Genomic DNA, 22,235 nt, shown 5'->3' on the forward strand with positions numbered 1-22,235 from the left:
AGTGGAAAGTGCATGCAGCTCTAAGGGACTGTGGGGATGCACTGCCAGGGACCAAGCCACCATACGACTCCTAAAACAGCTCTTCCTCCAGCAGTTCAAGCACCAGTGAGATGCCACCACTGCCCCATGCTGCCAGAAAAGCCACAGAGAAACCACAGCCCTGTCTGGGAAGAAGCTCAGAGCTTCCACTGCTCCAACAAACTAAAAAGCCAGAAAGCTTCAGCCCCCCCCAGCTGGGAAGCCGCAGCCAATGTGCTTTTAGCAGAGAGCCCTGCGTGCCAGGCGAGCCGAGGGGCCACGTGCACAAGCTCCATCCAGCAGCAAGCTGGGAAAACCAAGGGAAGAACCCTCACTGCACTCCTGCTGCAGAGGCCCAGGTGACTTGGAGACCACCTGGCTGGGCCACTGACTCGCTGTTTGAAAGGAAAGGTACCTGTGGGCACCAAAGTCTCTTTGAAGTCAGCGGAGGAAATTACAAACCTACACAGACAGGGCTGAATCCCAGCAGTGTGGGGATGCTCATCTCCTCAGCCACTGAAAACATGCTGTTTAGGAGTATATCTGATCTCTCCTTCAGGAGGCTGGAGCTTTGGTACTTCAGAGGATGCAGGGATGACCACCCAGCCAGCCAAGTTCACTTCAGGTTTTAGAGGAAAGGTGCGAACAGCGGTACAAGAAATAAAGGCATCTTGCTTTAAAAAGGATGGGGGGGGGGGTGGAAAGAAAGGCTCAACAAAAAAAACCCCACACATGCAATAGGGAGGCACCTCCACCTTCCCACAGCCTCTCAGGCCATTCATCATTTGGATAAAATCCAGTTTCACATTGAAATTCAGCTGGACTTTCAAATGCAAATACGAGGAGAAGAGCAACATATGGTAGAGGTTAGTGCGTATTTCTCCTAATTAAATGGCATACTGCTGTTTTGTATAACAATGTTAACGGGGCATTAAGAAGCCTTTGGAAGAGAGAACACCTCACTCAAAAAACCCCCCAAGCCCCAGAAAGCAGAAGGGGCCCAGCACCTCCCCACTCTGTCACACACCAACACACGATGGGTTCCGAAGGCACCCATGTCCCCAGGTTGTGCAAGGTGAGAGGTGATGCCAGTGTCCTCCCCAAGGCTTGTCCTGCAGGAGTCTGGCTGGGCATCCTTCCAGGTTAGGTTATCCCCTGGATGCCACCACATTTGTCACCAAAGAGCACCAGGACAGAGACCTGGGAGAGCTTTTGGAGGGGAAAAAACTTCAATGATTGCTTGTCCCCAGGAGCCAGTGATGAAAGGCAGGCAGAAGAAGCTTCAAAGCTCTTCTGAGCCAGGGTCTGAATGTTGCCCAGGGATCGGATCCTCCATAGAGGAAAAAACCCAACCCAAAACAATGAAAGAAACAAAACCCCCATTCCAAAACAGTGAGAAACCCTCAGGCACGATGGCACCCTTCAGGTGGAGAGACTGGTCTGGTCCTTACTCTCCTGGGGACGTTGCTGGGACACACATGATCTGCTGCCGGCTGGAAGCCCAGTTGTCCCACCACCGCCAGCTGCACACGTTGCAGTGCCACAAGAGCTCTGTGCCCCAGCCTGCCTGAGGTGATCTCCTATCCCCAGCGCTCGCTGTGCTCCCAGTCCCCTGTACAATTATGCATTCAGCACCACAATATATTTCACACTGTATTTCATGCCTCATTTGGCAACAAAATTAATTAAACTTTAAGTCAACACTGAAGGAGTGCAGTACCTTGCTTCCCTCTGTGGCATATATAACTCAATTTGTTTAAGCTAATGTGCTAATCAAGACTTGCAAACTATTTGGGAACCTTTTGGCAGAAGGACCTCCAGAGCATGCAGCAAGATGTTCTCCATGGCAGCTGGTCCCCACTCCAAGGTCCAGTGGGGCACAGGCATCAACTGACTGATAGCTGTCTGTCTGCCACCACCCTTGGGAAAACCCCACTTTCTTTACATGCCACCCCTCTCCTAACAGCACTGGTCACCAACAGGTGCCTGCACCCAGGCCAGCACATTGTCTTGGGGGGGATTTTGCTGCCCCTGAGCTCCCTGCTAGCAGGGCAGCATGATATCATGACACCAAGCAGGTCGCTGCCCATCCTCACCTTCCAAACTGATCAGGTTCAGGTAGCTGTGCCAGTGGCCTGGGGGTGGTGCTGATGAAAGCCCAGCACCCAGCCCCAACACTGTCCCTTGTCCTTGTCACAGAATCACCAGGTTGGAAAAGACCTTTAAGATCAAGTCCAACCATTCCCACCCTGTGCTAAACCAGATCCCTGAGCACTTCATCTACCCTTTTTTAAACACCCCAGGGAAGCGGACTCAGACCCTCCCTGGGCAGCCTGTTCCAGCCCTGACAACTCTGCCAGGGAAGAACTTTTCCCTCCCAGCTGCTCTGACCCTGCCCTGGGGCAGCTTGAGCCCATTGCCCCTTGTCCCATCTCCTGGCCCCTGGCTGAAGAGACCATCGCCCACCTCTCTGCACCCTCCTGGCAGGGCAGGGGAGGTGGGGAGAAGGTCTCCCCTCAGCCTCCTCTTCTCCAGGCTCAACACCCCCAGCTCCCTCAGCTGCTCCTCAGAGGATTTGCCCTCCAGCCCCTTCCCCAGCCTGGTTGCCCTTCTCTGGACTCACTCCAGGACCTCAATGTCCTTCTGATGGTGAGAAGCCCAGAACTGGACCCAGCACTTGAGGTGCAGCCTCCCCAGTGCCCAGTCCAGGGGCACAATCCCCTCCCCAGCCCTACTGGCCACACTATTCCCGACACAAGCCAGGATGCCATTGGCTTTCCTGGCCCCTGGGCCCACTGCTGGCTCATATTCAGCCTGCAGTCACCCAGCACCCCCAGGTCCTTCTCTGCCTGACAGCTCTCCAGCCAGTCTCCCCCAGCCTGCAGCACTGCACAGGGACAGCAGACAAGTGGGTGCTCCTCACTGGAGCCTGTGGGCTGCCACCCCCTTTCTCTGCTCCTGGGATTTGTCAGCTATTTGGAGGCGCTGGGAGAGGGCAGGATAATCCCAACCCATGCAGCCAGGAATCCAAGAGGCAGATGTGGGCAAACTTTTTGAAATAACTGAGACAGCTGCATCAGCCTCACATCCACCTCTGGCCCAGCGCTCGGCAGCGACAGAGAGGGTGCTGGGCACCCGCCAGCGCGCAGGCGGGAGAACCCCTCTGCTCCTGCATCCAGAGCAGGTAAAACAGGCTGAGCAGAAGCACCAAGGAAAAGAAAAGAATGAAATAACAGCCAGCAATCAGCGACCTGGGGTTTACCTGCACTGCCACCCCTGCGCTGCAGGGGAGAGGTACCAAACCCAGGAGCACAGTGGGTTTTTTGGGCTCAGGTTCCAGCTGACCCAGCCACACCAGCTCAGCTCTCAACCCATGGGCAGATCAGCCCCATCAGTGAGATAGCTGGAAAGGATGGGCACAGCACTTGGGATGTGAGCACTCAGGCTTGGAGCTCTGTGAATAAAGACAGGGCCAGCAAGGAGGGAAGGGAATACATCTCTAGGCAAAGCCTTTGGCAGTTTGTTTTCCCTGTCCATGTGATGCCAGTCCCAGCTGGGCTCAGGGCATCACAGCACATACTGAGAGACATTCAAACCCCACCTGGATGGGTTCCTGTGCAATTTAGTCTGGGTGATCCTGCTCTGGCAGAGGGGTTGAACAAGATGATCTTTCAAGGTCCCTTCCAACTCCTAATGTTCTGTGATTCAAACAATCATCTCGCATCAGCCTCATCCATGAGGGGATGTCGTGTTTCTGGAGAGCATTTCACCTGCCCTTCAGTTTAGCTGACAGTCTCTTCTCATGCTCTCAGCTGTGTGGCTCAAAGCGTTTGGGAAACAGAGATGCTCCTGACTTCACTCTGATGAGCATGGCAAGGCTTGTGGCAACATTCCCCTCTTCAGCTAAAGTGGCAGATCACCATCATCTCACTTGTAAAAATGTCACTTGTGAGTAACATCATTATCCAGTTGTGTTCAGAGCCTGCTCTTGTGTTAGAAGAGACTCAAAAGTATCACCTTTACCAGGGATTTTGGGCACTAATGAGCAGAGATGATGCATTTATAGCATCCTTCACCGGAGAGCACAGTGCCAGGTAAAAGATGAGGCCATCCTGAGTAATAAACTGGCACCATGCATTAAATCCATGCCCTTAAGACACCCATTCGTTGTCTCAAACTAAACTTAAAATAGAATTAAAATTCCAATTGGGATTTCCCTGCCTATAAGCATTAACAAGGGAGATGCAATAGGCAGAGTGACTGGTCACACGCAAGACACGTGCTGGGGAAGGGCACCCTACAGAGCATGCAGAATGTGAAATTAGCAGCAGTGAGGTCCAGCAGAAACGCTTGCCAGACCTGCTGGGCCCTTTCCAAAGCCATCTCTCCCCTCTGGAAAGGGCACAACAAGCATGTAAGGCCTTGAGCTGGGATGCTGAGCCAAAGGCGAACAATTCAAATCGCAGCCCCACACCAACACAGGCAGGATGTGAGCTGGGCTGAGGCAGAGCTGTTGCATCCCAGTGCCCTCCAGAGCATCGTTTGGAATGAGACCTCAGCCCTCAACTGAAGGCAGCAGCACGGACTAACGAGGCGACGACAAGAGGCACAGAAGCTGTAACACAACTGGCTCCTCTTATTAGAAGGAGAGGGGGTGTTTGAGCTTGTACATGTCCTCGTGGAACACAGGAGGTTCACTCCCAGCCCAGCTTCATGTCAGCTTTAATCCAGGCAAGGCACGTGATTTTTACATAAGATACACTCATCTCCTCAAAATCCCTCAGGCAGGATCAGATCCGCTGGTACCGAACTGCCTCGCCTCGGGAAGCACAAAGCTCTGTCAGGAGGAGATGGCTGGACTGCTCTAGCTCTCTTGGGAAAGTTAAAACTGTGCTGAAACCAGGTCTGCATCAAATCTGCAGGTTCTAAACAAAAGCTGTCACTTACCTCAGTACAGCATTGGCCCTCTTGCACCCCTGACATCCCCCGTGCTCCTTCCTAGATTAAAACCTCAAATCCAACCAGGAGACTCTCCCCTGGGAAATAACTTCTTATTACTTGGTGGGAGAAGAACCAAAAAAAGCTCTCCAAAAAAACAAACTAAAACCAGCCAACACCACCTCTCCTGTGAAGGCGTGGATCCCTTCACCTCCTGAAGTCAAACCCACACCAAGAGAAGGACCAGGCTCTATTTGCCTCTCCCCAATGGCTGGAGAAGCACTAAGCTGCTGGCAGAGCATCCCCACCACCCCAACAGCATGGTCACCCTGTTCTTGTTCTTCTCAGCTCGTGCCCGTTAGCAAGCAGCCATGCCTCTGGCAGGATACCCTCACTGTCAGCCTCACCAGAAAATTTCAGGGAAAGAAAATACATTTGAAGAGAGGTAAGAAAGGCCTTTGTGTGTCAACCTCAGTGCAAAAGCAGAGGAGAAGCAGCTGCCGAGGTGGGGAAGCCCTGGGAGCAGGAACACACACCCCAGGGACACAAGGATCAGAGATGCAACTGGGGCGTGACCCTGGATGAAGGGAGACAGGCGTGAAGATCTTCCCCTGCCATTTGTTCCCCCCCACTTGCTATTTCCTGCCAAATCCGTGCTCCCTGCCCCCACCTTGTGGGCCCTTTTCTTCCCAACCCTGCGTTCCCCATCCTGCTTAATGGGACGGGAAGAACACGGAGCAGAAAGAGGAGAGGAAGGAGAACAGAGGAAGGAGAACAGGAGCTTCCCCAAGGCAGAGACAAAAACAAAGCAGAAAGCTGTTTAACACACCTGACCAGCACGTGGGAGACAAACTTCGTTGAAAGTCCTCCAGGCTTTGTTACTGGAAAGGTTGGGACTGCAGCACCCAGGGTGTTTCCCTGCAATACCCTCAGCACGCCGGCAGCATCCTCCTACACCCTGGGAGCCGGCTCTGCCAGCAGCAGGGATGGAAACACTCCAGGGGTGTGGAGAGCAGGGCTCCAGGGGTTGTCTTGATCTCTGTCCCAGGCTAACCAAACCTCACAGCTTTGTAAGCAGGACTTGTCCATGGAAAGGCTTTCTTTTTGTTTTTCCCTCCTTTAATAATGGCTAAAAAGTACTTTTTCCTTGGTAACACACAATCCCACCAACAGGCAAGTTAAATTTCTCTGCTTTTGACTTCTTTTTGGTGGTGGTGGCTTTGTGTTGAGTGACAGCTTTGCAAGCCCACTGCATGGGCACACACGGGGCTGCAACATAAACAAGCAGCCTGAAGCACACACTGGAATGGAAAGTGCCAGTTTTAAGTATCAAGTCACATATTGCACACCTCATGGCTGCCTTTCATCATCTATCAAAATAGCAAGCGAAGCCCATCACTCCCACTTGAGCATGAGCAAAACATGTGGGAACTAGAGGCAGTTAGTAGGAAAACGTGATACATCCTTACTAATAAAAGCTCCTGCTTTCCTCACTGTGGTAAATAGTTGTGAATGCTATTCTGCAGCCCGAAACCCAATCGCTGACAGCACGGTGACAGAAACAAGCAGCTCTCTAACTTAAAGATGCTTTTACTGCAAAGCGCCCAGCCAGCCACTCCACAAGCAAAGCAGAGCCCAGCCATCAGCCCCTTTCCTCCCCACCTAGGAGTAATTAAATCTTCAAACAGCTCACCCATAGCACCGATTAAAGAGACAACAACCCTGTCTCCGAGAGGATTTACTGCTTTCAGCGCTGTTGCCACAGGTATCCACATCTGAATGCTGTTTAAAGCAGGCTTTTCAAAGGGGATACAGACTCACCCACCTCCAGGGAGAACGCGCTGACTTTGTTCAGCAGGCTATAACTTAAAATTTGTTACATGCACCAGCTTGTAGCTCTTTGAAAAACTCCCTGGTTAGCCAGCTTCAAATGTTTCATCAGCTTGCCCTGATCAAAGCAATTCCCCTCAACAATGAGCCCCATCGCACCATCTCACTAGGAAAAAAAAAATAAAGCATCAAGCAAATTTTTGGGGTGGAATCCCAGCAGAGCCCAGGAGGGGACTGTCCCCTCCAAACCCACCAACCAGGTCCCAAGCAAAGGGAACTCCCCTCAGCACAAAGCAAGTAGGGAAGAGACATTTAACGGTGAATTCACTTACTCAAAAGGGGAAAAGAAAAAATAAATAGCACTGATTTTTAAGCAGAATTTGTGTTTGTTGTGAGCAGAATCTGTTGTGAGCCCAGACTGCCTGGGCTCCTGTTTCAATGGGGCACAAACCTGGCATCACACACCATTTCGGATGCGAAGGGGAGGCGCTTGCACCCCCTCCATGGTCACTGGGGATGCACAGCGCTGCTCAGGAGCCACGTTACCTCACACAACCACATCCCTGGGTTTGATTCAGAGCTTGGACCCATTCACCAAAGATCCTGGGGTGCATCAAGAGGAGTTTGGCCAGCAGGTCAAAGGAGGGGATCCTCCCCCTCTGCTCTGCCCTGCTCAGGCCCCACCTAGAGTGTTGTGTCCAGTTCTGGGCTCCCTGGGATAAAAAAGCCAGGGATCTCCTGGAAAGAGTCCAGAGAAGGGCCTGGAGCATCTCCCCTGTGAGGAAAGGCTGAGTGAGCTGGGGCTGTTCAGCCTGGAGGAAAGAAAACAAGGGGGGACCTTATTAATGTTTATCAGTATCTTCAGTATGGGATGCAGGGGGGAATGGGCAGCCCCTTTTCAGTGTCTGTGGGGACAGGACAAGGGGCAATGGCTGCAAGTTAGAGCAGAGGAAGAACTTTTCCCCAGGGAGGGTGAGGGAGCCCTGGGACAGGCTGCCCAGGGGGTGTGGAGTCTCCTTCTCTGGAGAGATTCCAGCCCCGTCTGGACACCGACCTGTGTGACCTGTCCCAGGGAGCTGCTTTGGCAGGGGGTTGGACCTGATGAGCTCTGGAGGTCCCTTCTAACCCTTCTGCTTCTGTGAAAGCAAAGGTACAGCTGACACACACAGACCCTGCCGAAAACTCAAGCAGCCGTGAGGTGACAGCCCTGGCACAGCCCCATGCCATGGTGGCAATGCCACTGCCAGGGCTGGGAAGAGACAATGCAACTCCTTTGCCTCCTGCCACTCCTCCTGCCTTAGTGTCAATTCAAAATGGTTATTTCCATGTGAAATTCAGCACGCACAGCTTTCTGCTAGAGGCACAGTTTAATTGAGTGCGCTGAGAGGGAGCTCGTTTCTGATCAGATTAGTCATTTATGAACTATGACATGGGAGGGGGTGTGGGGGGGGGGAAGGAGGACACAGTTTTAGATGTTTTGCTACTGCAAATAATAAACAAACAATTTGGCAAGGGGACGACGACACCGCAGCCTTCTAGGACCAGGACAATAGGCACACGCTGAGTTATCCTGCCTGAAATAAAAGATACCAGTGGCAAAACGACACGACTCAGGCTGGAAAACACTACTTGTGGCTCAAAGCCCCAGGAAGACCAACTTCCCGCGGTGACCTATATGTGCTATAAATGCTGCAGACACAGGCTGCATGACGTCAGCTCCATCCTAGTAGCAATTGTTGGGTTTCGCCTTGCCAAGAAAAGGCAAAGCGGAGGTGCTGAATTGTCCATGCGGTGGGGGGAGCTAAACCAGTTCCTCCCCGGTGCATTTAAGGACAGAAATGAGGGAAACAGTGGCAGAGCTTAAAATAAAAGCAGGAGAAGAATATAAAAGCAAAGGGATCTCAAAGCTGGAGGGCTTGCATTAACACTTGGAAATTTTCTGGCCCGGGAGAGAGAAACACGTTCCCCTTTGCGAAGGGGCTGCCCACACAAGCAGCAGCAGCTTGGCCAGGGCAATTATTAATTGGGACTTGAAAAGGATTTGAGTTTGGGGCAGTTTTATCACTGCAGTTTTCTAGTAGCACTGTTTCAAACAGCTGCATAACCTTATTTAACCAGCTGGAAGTAAAAACCTCATCATGGCAAGTGGGGGTCAGCAGCATCACCGCTTCGCCCCCTTCGCTCCCGACTTGCTGTGGGGAGGAAGGAGCCTCAGGCTAACAGCTCTGCCCCCTTCAGAGGGGGGCAAAACAAAAACTACATACTGCCCCACCATTTCATCTCTCTCTTCCTTGGGGAAAAGTGGGAGGCCACAAATTCACATGTCCAAGGGCGAGCAGAAGTAGGAAACACCCATCTGTGTGGCATGTAAGATGGCAGCAGTTTATTATCCTTGAAAAACATGAAGCACTTAAAGATGAAGCCCAGGCCTTCCTGCAAGTCAAGATGATTTAGGGAGCTAATCTCTAGGTCCAGAGTACAGCATGGCTGTAAGGAACCCTGCTCCTTCAGCAACCCCAAATCCAAGGATGATCTGCTCTTCCACCCTCTGACCACATCAAGAGTGGTGACAACTTGACTTCAAATCAAATTTGGAGCTGGATGGTTGGTTGTGCCTGTGGGGATGAACTAGTATCTGATTGTACCTTGCCGTGAATTAAGGAAACCAACACCAACAAACTATGAAAGCAACCACTCGCCAGAATCTATGACCTAGTTTAAGACACCTTGGATCCTTCTAAGAGATGCAGTGCACCCCTACACATGGCACACCTCCTCAACATCTCACAGCAGCTATTCACCTCTCCAGCAAAACACCAATTGTCAAACATTCAGGACCAGAGAGAAATCACAAAGTTAACATGCAAATGGAACACATAAAGGTGAGGCTAAAGAGACTGGCTGAGGGGTAACTCCACTTCTGGAGCAAAAGACTTCCCCCTGAACCAAGCCCTGAGCTGCATTTCAAGCCCAGGATGCACACAGCAGGGTGACAGAGCTGCCGCAGAGCCCCGACACCGGGACAGCAGCGATTGTGCAATTGCCTTCGGTGCAGTTGTATAACATCAGCCCTCTGTTTTTATGAACTGCTCACAGCCAGACTCAAAAAGCAGCAGCCCAGAGGAAGGGTGGTGTCAACATTACCTTTCACTCACCCAAAAGAAAAGGGGGGGTTAGAATAAAAGATTTCAGCTGCTGCCCAGCCAAGCAGAGGGGGGTCCGGTCACTGTGCCGACTGTACTGCAGAGCCCCCTCCCCGCTGGCCAGCACTACAAACCCAGCAGCCAAGCCAGCCTCTGAGCAGGAAACCAATTAATGGGAGCTGCTCCATTACTATTCTCTCACTAGCATGCAGCACATCTCTTGTGGATTATTTTAACAGCAGAAGTCACAACCAGGAACACTCGCTGCAGAGATCAGTTTCCATCTGGGTTAACCCCAAAAGTTTTCTTTCCCCTCTCAGATTTCCTCCAGCACCCACTCAGCAGCTTCCCTCCCTGTAAAAATGTTTGTTCAAACCCATCCTGACATGCAGCTAAACAACCCAATCTGAAAGCATCAGATTTTCCTGGCCAAAAAGGGTAGAGGCAGGGCAGAGCACACCTCTCCCACCCCTCTTCGGCATGTCTCCCCATGAGCTGCCCCACAGCACGCTGCAGCAACAGAGCTGCTATCTGGAAATCCCATCCTGGTCTCTGGGATGTCTCCCAGTGTTGGTGCACAGCCATTCCACATGGCCAGGAGCTTCCCTGGACAGCTTGAGTCGGCCAAAGGTAGGTCAAGTTTTAACCATCCACAAAATGTCAGCAAGAAGGATGAATTAACTGAACTTCCTGCATGCCCAGGGGCTGCAGCAAGCTCTGCACAGAGGAGCTTCCCCAGGCACAGCACTGCACCGTCTGCCTGGCTTCAGCCTCAAATAACCAGCCCAGCGTTTTCCAGTGAGACACACAAAGCTCCACACCTTTCAGAGTCCCCTTTCACAGCCAGACCACCCACAGACCCCCTGGTGCCACAGCCCCTCGATGGTGGCACCCCGCATCCTCCTCCGCATCTTGGCCAGCAGAGATTCGGCCATTCAGTGCTCCAGGGCCAACTGGTGGCTTTGGGGGCACTGCAGCAAGGCAGGACAGGCTCTCTGCTGGAGAGCACCCCAAAACCTCAGCGGGGCCCAGCTGAAAGAGCTCCAACCAACCTTGCTGCCTGCCTCGCTGGGGTGGCCGTGCTGCCTGAAGGCATCTGCCCAGGAGGGCTCTGCAAAGGTCCCTTCGGGAATGCCAAGATCCCATCCAACCACAGGGAGCTGCTGAATGGAGCAGACACCCAAACAGCACTGGAGGAGTCTCCCTCTGGGCAGCTGAGCCCCAGGAATTAACCACCACCATGTCTTCTTAGTGACACAGGGCAAAAGTCTTCCAGGGCATAGGTCTGCAGACACGTGTTGGTCAAAGCAGCTTAAGAGAACAGCACCAACTGTCTGCTCTCAGGCTGCTTCAATCAGAGCAGTGAGACAACAACCTCCATTGCAGGTAGTGACTTCTTAACTGAAGACAAATCAGCAAGAGCAGCTTTGCCTGCTCAGGGACACAACGGAGCAACAAGAAAAACATCCAGAGAAATAGCAGCAGACCATCACCAGAAAAATAAACACCACACAAAACTACAGAAACCCCTCTGCCTGGGTCTCTGGAAGCAAATATAAATTTATTGCAAGAAACAAAAAAAAAGAACAGAAAAGAAATTGAGATGACAGTACCTGATCCTCCAAACTGAGTGCTTGCTAGGGTCGTGGGTCTGTTTTTTCCATTAGCCACTGGCAGGGGAAACATCTAGAAAAACAAGATGAGAGAGAAAAAGGTTTCAGTATGTTAAGTTTTGCTGTGCTGCTGCAAAGGGGGTCAAATTGGGCAGGCAAGGGGGAGGAAAGGGGGGAAGTGGAGCACTTTTTTCCTCTCCTTGTGTCCCTGCTACACAGCTCAGCTGCAGGAGGGACGGGAGAGCAGCGCAGCTGTGCGCTAACATACACACACATTCCTCCGTGTGTAAACTTCTCCTGTGTATACAGCGTGTCTGGCTCCTTCCATGCAACTGAAAACTGTCCAAGAAGCATCACTGCTGTGGTCAAAAGCAATAGTCTCTTCCCCAACTTATTCACTGAGGCCCAGAGTAGCGGGTGCCCATGGGGCCAACTCCATTCATAAAAAGGGAGCTGGAAAACGACAGCACCGCACCGGGACCGCAGCACCCAGCAGAGCTTGTTTCATCCCTTAACACCCCAGCGCTCCCCAAGTCTCATCCTGCATCTCCCACACTCCCAGACCGGTCCGTGGGCAGGGATGACTAAACCACACACACTGGTGATGCTCAACATTGGCAGCACAGGAAGAGTCACAGCGCTGCTCCCACCATCCCCGGTGCTTCAGGGGCTCTGGCAGTGCTAGTGACCTAACACAGCCCTGCCTTTGGTTGGGAGAAGCTGCTCCAAGGACAAAGGTATTTAACTCAGGATTAGGCAGATTAACGAGCGTACTTTACAGCATCGGTCACTCCAGCTACTTGTTTGCTATACTGCCACAGCTTCAGTATCACTGCTGATCTCCTGCCAGAGAGCTTCCTCAAAAATACTGCATACCTCATCAGCTAACCTGCATAAATATTTGTAATATAAGTTGGGAGGGGTTCAGAAGCTGTTATTTAAAAATTTAAATGCACCTGTGTGCAGCAGAGAACTAATTCTGCTCCACGCAAACAGAGCTCAGCCAATAAAACAACCGGTGGGAAAACACTTAGTGAATTAACATTTTAATATCCTTTTACTACTCAACTCAAGATACTTTCACCACCAAGTCATTTGAATTTTTATTATTTTTAGCTTTGCAATGTCTGAGTAACTCAAAAGTTTAATGCTTTGAAGATTAAACAATGCAATGGCACAAGAGCCTACAGAAAGGCAGCACTTCATGCCCTGACATAGCTGATGTCTGGCTGTGGTCAGAGACATTCCTTTGTACAAAACTGTCTGCCCAGCTTTGTTTTTACAAATGCTGGGGAATTAAAAAAAACTAACCCAACAAAACAGTTAAATGTGGTGGAGATGCAAAGGGAGCAGTTAAGGAACCAACTGCCATTCAGAAACAGAACAGAGATTTGGGCTCGTCCATACACACACGCAGTGCGGATGCCTCCCGGACCTGTATTTACATGGAGGTGAAGCAGCATGTGCAGACCAGGTGTGGACAAGCCCTTCTGCCTTCCTGAGGGATCACACCAGTGAACCCCCCTCCCCTCTCCTTGCACCCTCCTACGTGCAGCCTTGCAGGGAAAGACGCTGGACCTACACACCCAGGGGCACCCCAGGGTGGGCTCCAGAGTCACCTTGGGGTGGGCTAGCGGCCCCATCATCAGATACATCATGTTTCCTCAGGCCAGAAAACAAAAACAAACCCTGAGGACACCGAAGGCTCACAGCCCACCTTCCTCTGCATGGCTACAGGTTTCTCCTGAGCGTGTGTGTCCCCCCACCCCCTTGCAGAGCAGCGCTGTTTCCTGCAAGATCTCCAAAATTACTAAAAATGGAATTTACACAGCTGATCTCACACGGCCTCTGCTCGCTCCCTCCTCTTAAGGTAGGGAAGAAGATTAAGTGAAGTGGTTAGAAACCCCCTTTCCAAGTGGCAAGAGGCAGTTCTGCATGTGCAAGCAGGGGGATGGGATGCACGAACCTAACGGTATCGAGCAGCAAAACGCAGCAACAACAACAAAATCAGCTCTTTTTCATGAGCATTTCTGCTTAATACTTGCTGATGCTGAAAAACCCAGGGTTTGAGCAGCAAACAGGAGTGGAGAAAATGAACAGCCTTCTTCCATTGTGCAACCAGCACCTTCTACTTCTCAAAGAGGTGGCGTGTCCCCGTGTCACCGTCCCCCCCCCTCCGCCTCCCGCCCCCGCGCTCGGTAATCCCCAGCACGCCCCCGCACCCAGCCTGACTGGGGATGCCCTCTCCACCTCTCCCCCTGGCTTTGCCTGCTCAGAGAGGTATTTTCAGCCTGATGCAACACCTTCCTGCTCTCCTTCCCCAAGGGATTAAGGAGTCACGGACCCCTTTCTACACCCAAGTGAGCGAGGATGCTAAAGCAGTGTGATGGAGGAGACTGGGGGAACCCCGGGGTACCCAGTACAGCCTCCAAACACACTTATCGCTTGTCAACTCCAGGAAACGTTTTGGGTTGGTTTTGGTTTTTGTTTTTTTTCTTGCTGCCAGCTTGTTTTTCCACTGTGGTGTGGGCTGAAGCCGACGGGTTGCGCTGCCTGGAGGAGCCCAGTGCAAGTCATACATGAAGTACCCGCTGCCTTCGCTGGCATATGTCGCTCACAGGCTCAAGTTCACCCACCCACTGCAAATTTCCTTTCTGCTTCTAAATGCTGCTTTAAAAATAAACGGGGGAGTGGTGGGGGGAGGAGACAGAACTGGCATGTATCAGGGGGACCCAGGCATCGAAGGGACCCAGCGTCTGAGGAACTGTAATTGGGTCATTACTTGGCCTTTGTTGGATTTGAATAATGTAGATTTAAACGGTTATGTAAAATCACCCATCTTAAGCCACTGCCTTTGGTTTCTCAAGTCCGATTTCCAGCCCCCCTGACAGCTGACAACAACTTCTGTGTACCCCCCCACAGCTTGACTGCCACCCCTCCCTAAGAATTTACTCTCCCTCCATTTTTCCAAGGTTAAAAGATGCAAATCCAGCGCATGGGGAGATCCAAAGGCTGGCACCACTGCCAGGAAGGGTACAGCCAAAAGACCCCAGGCTTTCAACACCGAGCTCCTAAGCAGGGCAGGGAATTTGCCAGACAGAAATAACAATATCAAGCAACATTTCTTTTATTTCTACCAGTGCAACAGTGTTTTCACATTAAATAGCTGTTTTCACTTCCTTCACTCTTCCACCTTGCAAACTCACAGACTGAACCAACCTCAGACCCGAGCTCAGAACCTGAAATCTGTTTTGCAGCGTGGAAAATATCCAGCTGTTAATTCAGGGAGAAAAGGGAATTCAACTCAATAAGCACTGCCAGCAGGATATTTTATACGTGTTCATTTAAGAGAGACCTTCCTGACTACAGCCCCAAACGTCCACTGCAGTGTAAAGTCAAACTTTACAACTGCTTTACTCTAAACCAAAGCAAAGAGTTTTATCATGGAAACACAGGCATCGCGCCTTGGCTGGAGCAGGGCACGGCTGCAGCATCCTCCAGCGTGTCAGAAAACAGCAATGGCAAGAGGGCAGGAGGAGTCTGCTCGAGCTCTGCTTCCTGCTAACAGCTTGGCTTTCGCCCCCAGTTCGATGGCTGGAGCCACGAGGGTTGGCACGACATGAGAGCAGTTGCTTGGGGAGGAATCAGACGGCAGGTCCTATGCGACTGCTCAAGCCCCTGCCTACCCTGCAACGTCTCACCCAACTAGAAACCCACACTGACAACTAGCATCCCCGCAGCATATGGTTAATACTCTGCTAATAATCATGGCTGTTAACAGCATTTCACTTCTGCCAGAGACCTAGCCTGGCACGCAGCCGCCTGCTACTATCTAGCTTGGCAGGCGCGCTCTGTGGCACGGACAGGCCCCCACCCCCGTCTGTGTGCCCGCCTGGGCTGCTCCATCCCAGCTCTCTCTGTGCCATGGGGTGTCCCTGCCCTCTAAGCACCCCAGCCTGGCTGGGACACCTGCCTGCACCTTCCAACACCGGCAGCGTGCCACAGCTGAGATGCCGCCCGGGATAACCGCAGTGAATCCTCACAGCCCAGCATCTCCCAGCAGCACAGACCGAGGGCAGCTCCTTGCCCTACACAGCCTGTGCCAGCGGGGTTGAACCCAAAGCCTGGCAGCCACAGGCCAAAGGAGAACGCACCAAAACCCCAAAATAGGTTAAGCCAGCAATTTCCATCTATAGGCAGGATGCTTTCTCGAAAGCTCTCCTCCAGATTTGCAAGCCCTGGACTACTGCCAGGGAGCGGTGGTGAAAGAAAGCTTACAAATTACCTGTACTTTGGGGCAATTATAAAAGGCAATTTGTTCAGAGGCAGAGGTAAGCACGCTGTCATGCACACCCCAAAGCAGCGCTCAGACTGCATAGCCGGGTGTTTGGCTCTGGCTCACTTAGATGCACATTACAGATTTCCTTTGATTTTCACCCTTATTGGCAAATTACACTGGCACAGCACTGTGGAAGAGCGCTCTGCAGCTCAATAACTACCACGTCTATTTATTAAAGAAGGCACAAGTCTCTTTTCAGGACCCAGTTTATATCACTTCACACAACCCTGCCGTTTACTGACCCTACAAACTCCAACTGACTATGCAGCCCAGTTAGGGATGGACCTTAAATTCATTCACTGCACAGCAAAACACAGCACAGAGCTGGACCACAGAAGACTGGGTTAAACATACAGTCCCTAGAAAAAAAGGAATTGAAATAGTGATCTGAAGCAAATGCCTCCAGCTGCTCTGAATCTCATCTTCCCTCCCATCTACTCTACTGGAGAGGATTAGCAAAACGATGCTCCACTCCTGCTTAGTTGGAAAAAAAATATGAACATACTTGAAAGGGCAAGCTTTGGGGTCAAAAAGCCCCTGTCCCAACAACACAGAGAGTGCAACCCACAGAGCAGCCTCATCGATAGACCCACGCTATGCACAACAAGCTCTCAACACCAGGCTGAGTACCGTCTACTAGCTACAGAGCTTTCCGTTGTAGCTACTCACCCTTCAGGAGAGTTGTTAATATTCCCTTTATGCACACTCAGGAGAAGGGTGTGCCGAGATGAGGGTTTGTGAAATAGATCTGGCTTAAACCCAGCCTGTCTTGGAGCCCATGGACCAACTTCTCCTGGAGGGAACGTCTTCGAATCGCTGCTGGCAAATGGCTTCTGCAGGCTCTGATCATCCTGCAAGCAGCCGCCCCCGGTGCCGTGAGCCTGACATGAACTCAGAACAACCTCTGGTCATTCCCAGGTTTACCCCAGTGTAAGAGCATTGGAACTGAACCCAAATTCAACTATTAGGTGTAAATTAATCTCAAAGGACAGAAACATCCATGTACAGAGGGAACAGGTCAAGATCTCTCCAGGGAACACAGCTCTCAGCATGCAAATGAGGATGGTTTGTTAGATTTGAAAAGAAGGTCTTGGGGTTTTTTAAAGTTCTAAACTGTGAGTGGGATTTGATTTTCATTTTTTTTTTTTTCCTAAAGGGGTGAAAAAGCAAAGCAGGAGCCACTGCAGCCCCAGCCAGGGAGCAGATCACGGGTCACTGACCTACAGTGCAGTTCAGACTGCCACTCTCTGGTGCTCCACAGCTCCTGCCAACCCACAGGACCTCGGAGATGAGAGGGGGACAAATAACCACGCTCTTCCTCTGCTCTTCCTCTCCCCAGTGAGCCCTGTAAACCCCTGTTTCTAAACACACACTCTCACTGCAGCCCCCCTACCCACCGTAAAACATATCACTGCTAAAATACACCACTGGTAACTTAAGGGAACCAGCCTCCCAACAGAAGCATGCAACTGGGAGAACTGGGCCTCTCCTCCAGCAGGACAGCTGCTCTTTAGGGGGGCTGAGAACTTCCACCACCGATCCCCACAAGCAGCACAAAGCCCTGCCAGGACTGGTATGTGCCCCCATGCTCGGATGCAGAAAAGCAGCCAAACCTCAGTGCTTCCCACAGGGGTAACAGGTACCAGGGTGTTGGTGCCCCCTTAGTTCTGCCACAACTTTCTGTCCCTTTACTCCCCTCTTCTCCATGAGGCAAGAAAACCAACCCGGGGTGTTTTTGGACAGCCCAGAGTCACAGCAGTGACACACACACAGTTATTCCTCCTTGTTGAGCTGGGTTTTTTTTTTCTATCTTTGCAGCACGTTTGCTTATCTATATAAAGCAAGACACAGGCTCAAGCGCCACGAGGGCGCAGAGCACACCAGGGGAACCCAACAGAAAGTTCTTTTCCTTTGAACACAAGCTCTCCCCTCCACATGTCACCTGCCAACAGCAGCCAGCACCGGTGTGGCAAGCACACAGCACACGCTGCACAGCACATCGTGCTGGGAACTAACCCTCACCCTGCTACGACCAGAAAGGACTTCTCCCTCTGAGCTGTGCACACCCTGCCTGGGGGGGAACTCTTACATCCCGTTTCTTTGAAAATAAGCATCTCCTAAATGCAGCTAAAAGTTTCCAGCATGTGGAAGAGGAGAGCGTGGGGAACACAAGTGTCCAACTCCTGCAAAAATAACGGCACTGGAGAGCTTGGATACAGTTCAAACTGTGACAAAATAACCTGTGGGAGCAAAAGTTTAATGGTCTGGATCTGGGGAAGAGGAAAAAAGGCTGCTTAATCAGCTACTGAAGTTACATCTTTGCGTGGCTTCAGAAACAGCCACCCAGCCCCTTTTGCAGTGAGCATTTAAACAGAGAACACACAACTCTGCTACGTTTCCCAGAAAAAAAAAAAAGCCTCCAAAAACAACCCACCTCTCCAAGCTCCCTGCAAGGAAACAATATGCACTAGGGTGGGGGGGGGGAAGGGAGGGAGGGGGACGCAGAGGCTTTGCTTTAACTTGAAAGTAAACAAGTTGCAGCACATGTGCATGCACACAAACACAGCACATCTGAAACCCATCATGTCCAATTTCCAGGCTCACATTTCCTCCCTTCTGCAGCTCCAAAACACTGCGCACAAGGAAAACCCCAGGGCCTTTAAAGCCCCCCGGCCGTGCTCGCTTACCATACTGAAGTCCAGCAGGTCACTGAGCTCTTTGTCTGTCCCAACTGCAGCCATTCTCTGCTGCTGCTGATTCATACTCCCACAGACTCAACAGTGGCAGTCCTAGAGAAAACGAGGGGGAGGGGAAAGAGATATTTTAATGACTAGAGCAAACTACCCACCCCATTGATGAATATTTTAAAAAGACAGAGCAAGAGAGAAAGGGGAGAGAAAAGAAAGAAAGAAAGGAAAGAAATCCTTTGTGTGTCTCCAGCATCCAACTCCTCTGCTGCGAGCACAGTCGGAGTCCTCACATAGCACCCAGAGGCAGGAACAAGCGCTCTATTGACCAGACACACTTGTATGTTAGTTTTTTGCTGCCAATTCCACTAGTTTGGGCCAATCCTGTTCCTGGCGTGTGGCGAATGAAGAGGGAAAAGAAGAAAAAAGAAAAAAAATAGAGGGGGAGAAAGGGGAAAACAACAAAAAAAGTCAACTCATTTATCAAAGGGTTCAGGCAAGTTATCACTCAGGCGCTTGTCTGGCTGGGCTCACCCCCTTCTCCTTCCCCCACGCTCGCTCCCCGCAGGAGGCTCTCTTGTCCTTGCTTAGTTTTGTTTAAAAAAGTAAAAGAAAGAGAGAAAGAAAAAAAAAACAAAAAAACACCCAACCAAGTGATCTTACGAAGCCTCTTTCCTTCGGGGTTGCAGAGCACCTGCAGCTGCTTTTTCAGGGGGCTGAGTTTGGGGATGCCCAGACAGGCCATACACAGGGAGAGCTGAACCTCTCCTCTCCCCAAAAGAGACTGGGAGAGGAAGAAAAAAAATAAAAAAATTTTAAAAAAATTAATGTTTTCCGAGGGTTTTGCAAAAATAAAGCCCTCCAGGCAACCTTGCAAGATAGGTAAATATTATTCTTCCTAAATTTGCAGATTCTTTTTTTTCTTTAAAGGGAGATTGATCTTTTTGGCCAGCTCACTATGATAGAAAAATATTTCTCTGGAAGGGAGGAAGAGAGGCCTGGGATGAGATAAAAGATTCCTTTTTTTTTTTTTTCCTCCTTTTTTGGCTTTTTTTTTTTTTTTCTTCTTTAGGAACTCATTCATGGTTACAAAGGGCAGCTGGCCAATAAATTTAACTCATTAATCATAAGGTTAAAAAAGAAAACTCCCTGCAATCCAAAGCGCTCGCAGGCTGCGCCGGCCCAGCCACCACATTTCAATGAAGTTTGTTTTAAAAAAAAAAAAAAGAAAGAAACCCAGAAGGCTGAACTCAGCCCAACATGTAAAAACCTTTCGCTGCTATAAAAAAAAATGTAAAAAGGGGATTTTTTTGTTTTCTTTTTCTCTTTTTTCCCCTCTTCTTTTTCTTTTAAATGTCAGCCGTGCATCTGGTCAGGATTTTTAAAGCAACTTTCCCAACCAACCACTCCGATGGGGGTGTGTTGGCTGGGGGGGGGGAGACAAGCTCATCCCTGTGAGATGCCAGAGAAGCCCCCCCCCCATCACCCCAGTCCCTGCTGGGGATGAGGAGTCAGGGGGAGCAGCCCCATCTCTCCAGCAGCCCCCCCCCCCTCCCCACCTCCAAACCCCACATCCCCCGCGGCGCCCGCCAGCCTCAGCCAAGCTCACAGGCAAACAATACGTGTTGCCACCCCAAATTCAGGCCGGGCTTTTATTTTTATTCTCGGCAAACACACGTTTTCCTCCTATTTTTAACTCCAAACCAGCCCCCGGGAAACCAGCGCCCTGCCCTGGCCCGGGAAGGGCTTTACCCGCCCCGGCAGCACAAAGGCCGAGCAAAACTTGAACAAGGAGGCGGAGTGGGGAGGTGGGGTGGGGGGGGGCAGCCGCCGGTGCCGGGCTGACACGCAGCAGATGTCCGCCTCACCCCCCGTCCCGCTCGGGTTTCCTCCGGCGGGGCCCACCGGTAGCTTCTCGGCTCGGACAAAGGCTCCGGAGCCCCGAGGCTGCGTCTCAACCCCGCTCCAGGCGCGGCCTTGTGCAGCCGAGACACGCGCGGGCTCGGCCAGGCCGGACCGGGCCCTGCTAGGCCGGACCAGGCCGGAGCGGGCCCACGGGGCCGGACAGGGCCTCGCTCGCCCCTCTGGCCAGGCCTGGGGGCCCGCCGGGACGGGGTGTGGAGGGGTGTGGGGGAGGTACGCGGGCTGCCCCACCACACACCGCAGGGTGGAGGGCGAAGCGGGTCGCTGCACCCCACCCGGGTCCCCCCCGTGCCGTGGGGAGGGGGCACGGCCGAGTCGCCCCCCCCCCCCCAGCGGAGTGGGAAGGACCAAGCGGGACCCCGCGGCTCCCCCCGGCCACGGGGAGCGGGTGAAGCGTGCGGCGCCCCACGCCACGGGGAGGGGGCTTAGTAGCACCACCCCCTCCCCCAACTCCCAGCGGGTCCCCCAACTTTTGCAGCGCCCCGAGTGGGCTGAGAGGACGGGGAACACCCCCCCCCCCCCCCCCGCCGGGGGCTGCTGTGCCCCGGGCCGGGTGGTGGAGGAGGGGAGTTGCCCGGCTGAAGTTCACAGCAGGACCGGGGACCGGCCCTCCTCTGGCGGGGAAAGGGGGGGGGGGGGCAACACCCCCTCCCCCGCCGCTCCGCGACGCCCCCACACGCGTGGAGAGCCCCCCCAGCGGGTCCCGTCCGCTGCCCGCTCCCGCTTCCCCCGGCCAACTTTGCCGAGAGCCGGCGGCGCCGGGGACAATAGAGCCGAGCCCGGTCCCCGTCCCGCCGCTGCCGGCCCGGGGCAGCCCCCGAGCAGAGAGGGTACGAAGTGGCGCTCGGAAGTGTCGCGGCGGCCCCGTCGGCGGGGCGCTGCGCGGGGACCTCCCTCTCCCGCAGCACCGGGGGCGGGGGGGGGGGACGCGCGTCGGTACCGGCTGGTTTTATTCGGTGTAAGCCCGGCTCTGCCTTTACCTGTTCCGGGGCAGGCGCGCAGCCCCCGTGCGTGCGCGGGGGAGGGGAAGCGCATGAAGGTCCCGCGGGCCGGGGGGCGCGGTGGAGGCGGCGGGCGGCGGGCAGCGGGCGGGCCGCGGCGCCCAGGGCCGGCGGGCGGCGGCGGCGGCGCCTATTGTTCTCGCGCCGCCGGCGGATACAATGTAACGAAGCGGCGCGATCGCCCCGCACCGGGCGGCGCGTGCGCCCCGGCCCGCCCCGCGCCCCCGCCTCCTTCCCCCCCCCCCCCTCCCTCCTCCCTCCTTCACACTGCCCCGGGTCCTAACGCTGCCGCTGCTGCTGCGCCCGCCGGCCCCGCTGCCTCCGCATGGTCCCCCCGCGGCGGCGGCGGCGGCGCAAGACGCGGTTGGCCCCCTCCCCCCCCCACAACACACCCCCCCCCCCTCCGCGCACAACCCCCGCCTCACGCCCCGCCCCCTCGCGGCGGGGCACCTCCCCCCCGCCGTATCCCTCCGCCGACCGCACGGGCAGCAGGTGATGGGGGGGGCGGTGAAGCGCTGCTCCCCGCACGCACTCTTAGCTGCCGTAGGGCGAAGCGGGGCGGCAGCTGTCGCGGTGGGACCGGGATTAACGGGAGCGTAGGAGAAGGGGGTGGGGTGGAGGCGCAGCTCGAACGGGGAACTATGTTTCCTAGCGGAGGGGAACAGGACTACGCACCCGAAAGAGGCGGGGCGGAAGGGACGTGACAACGCGGGAGCTCCGGGAGATGGACTGATAAGGCCTAG

At 53.2% G+C, this 22,235-nt stretch overlaps 1 protein-coding gene across 1 annotated transcript in view; it reads right to left on the reverse strand.

The window, feature by feature from the left end:
* TCF3 (transcription factor 3) overlaps positions 1-18,834 on the reverse strand; it is a 72,669-nt gene extending 53,835 nt beyond the window's left edge. Inside the window, exons 1-2 of the mRNA XM_084276188.1 lie at positions 18,569-18,834; positions 11,543-11,615 (exon numbers count right to left, since the gene is read on the reverse strand). Coding sequence (XP_084132314.1) covers positions 11,543-11,615; positions 18,569-18,643 — 148 coding nt within the window. The 5' untranslated portion in view covers positions 18,644-18,834. The remainder of the gene's footprint in view (positions 1-11,542; positions 11,616-18,568) is intronic.
* Between the last annotated feature and the right edge of the window lie 3,401 nt (positions 18,835-22,235).

Source organism: Gallinula chloropus, assembly GCF_964237585.1.
Source record: "Gallinula chloropus genome assembly, chromosome: 28".
In the NCBI taxonomy this organism is placed as follows: Eukaryota; Metazoa; Chordata; class Aves; order Gruiformes; family Rallidae; genus Gallinula; species Gallinula chloropus.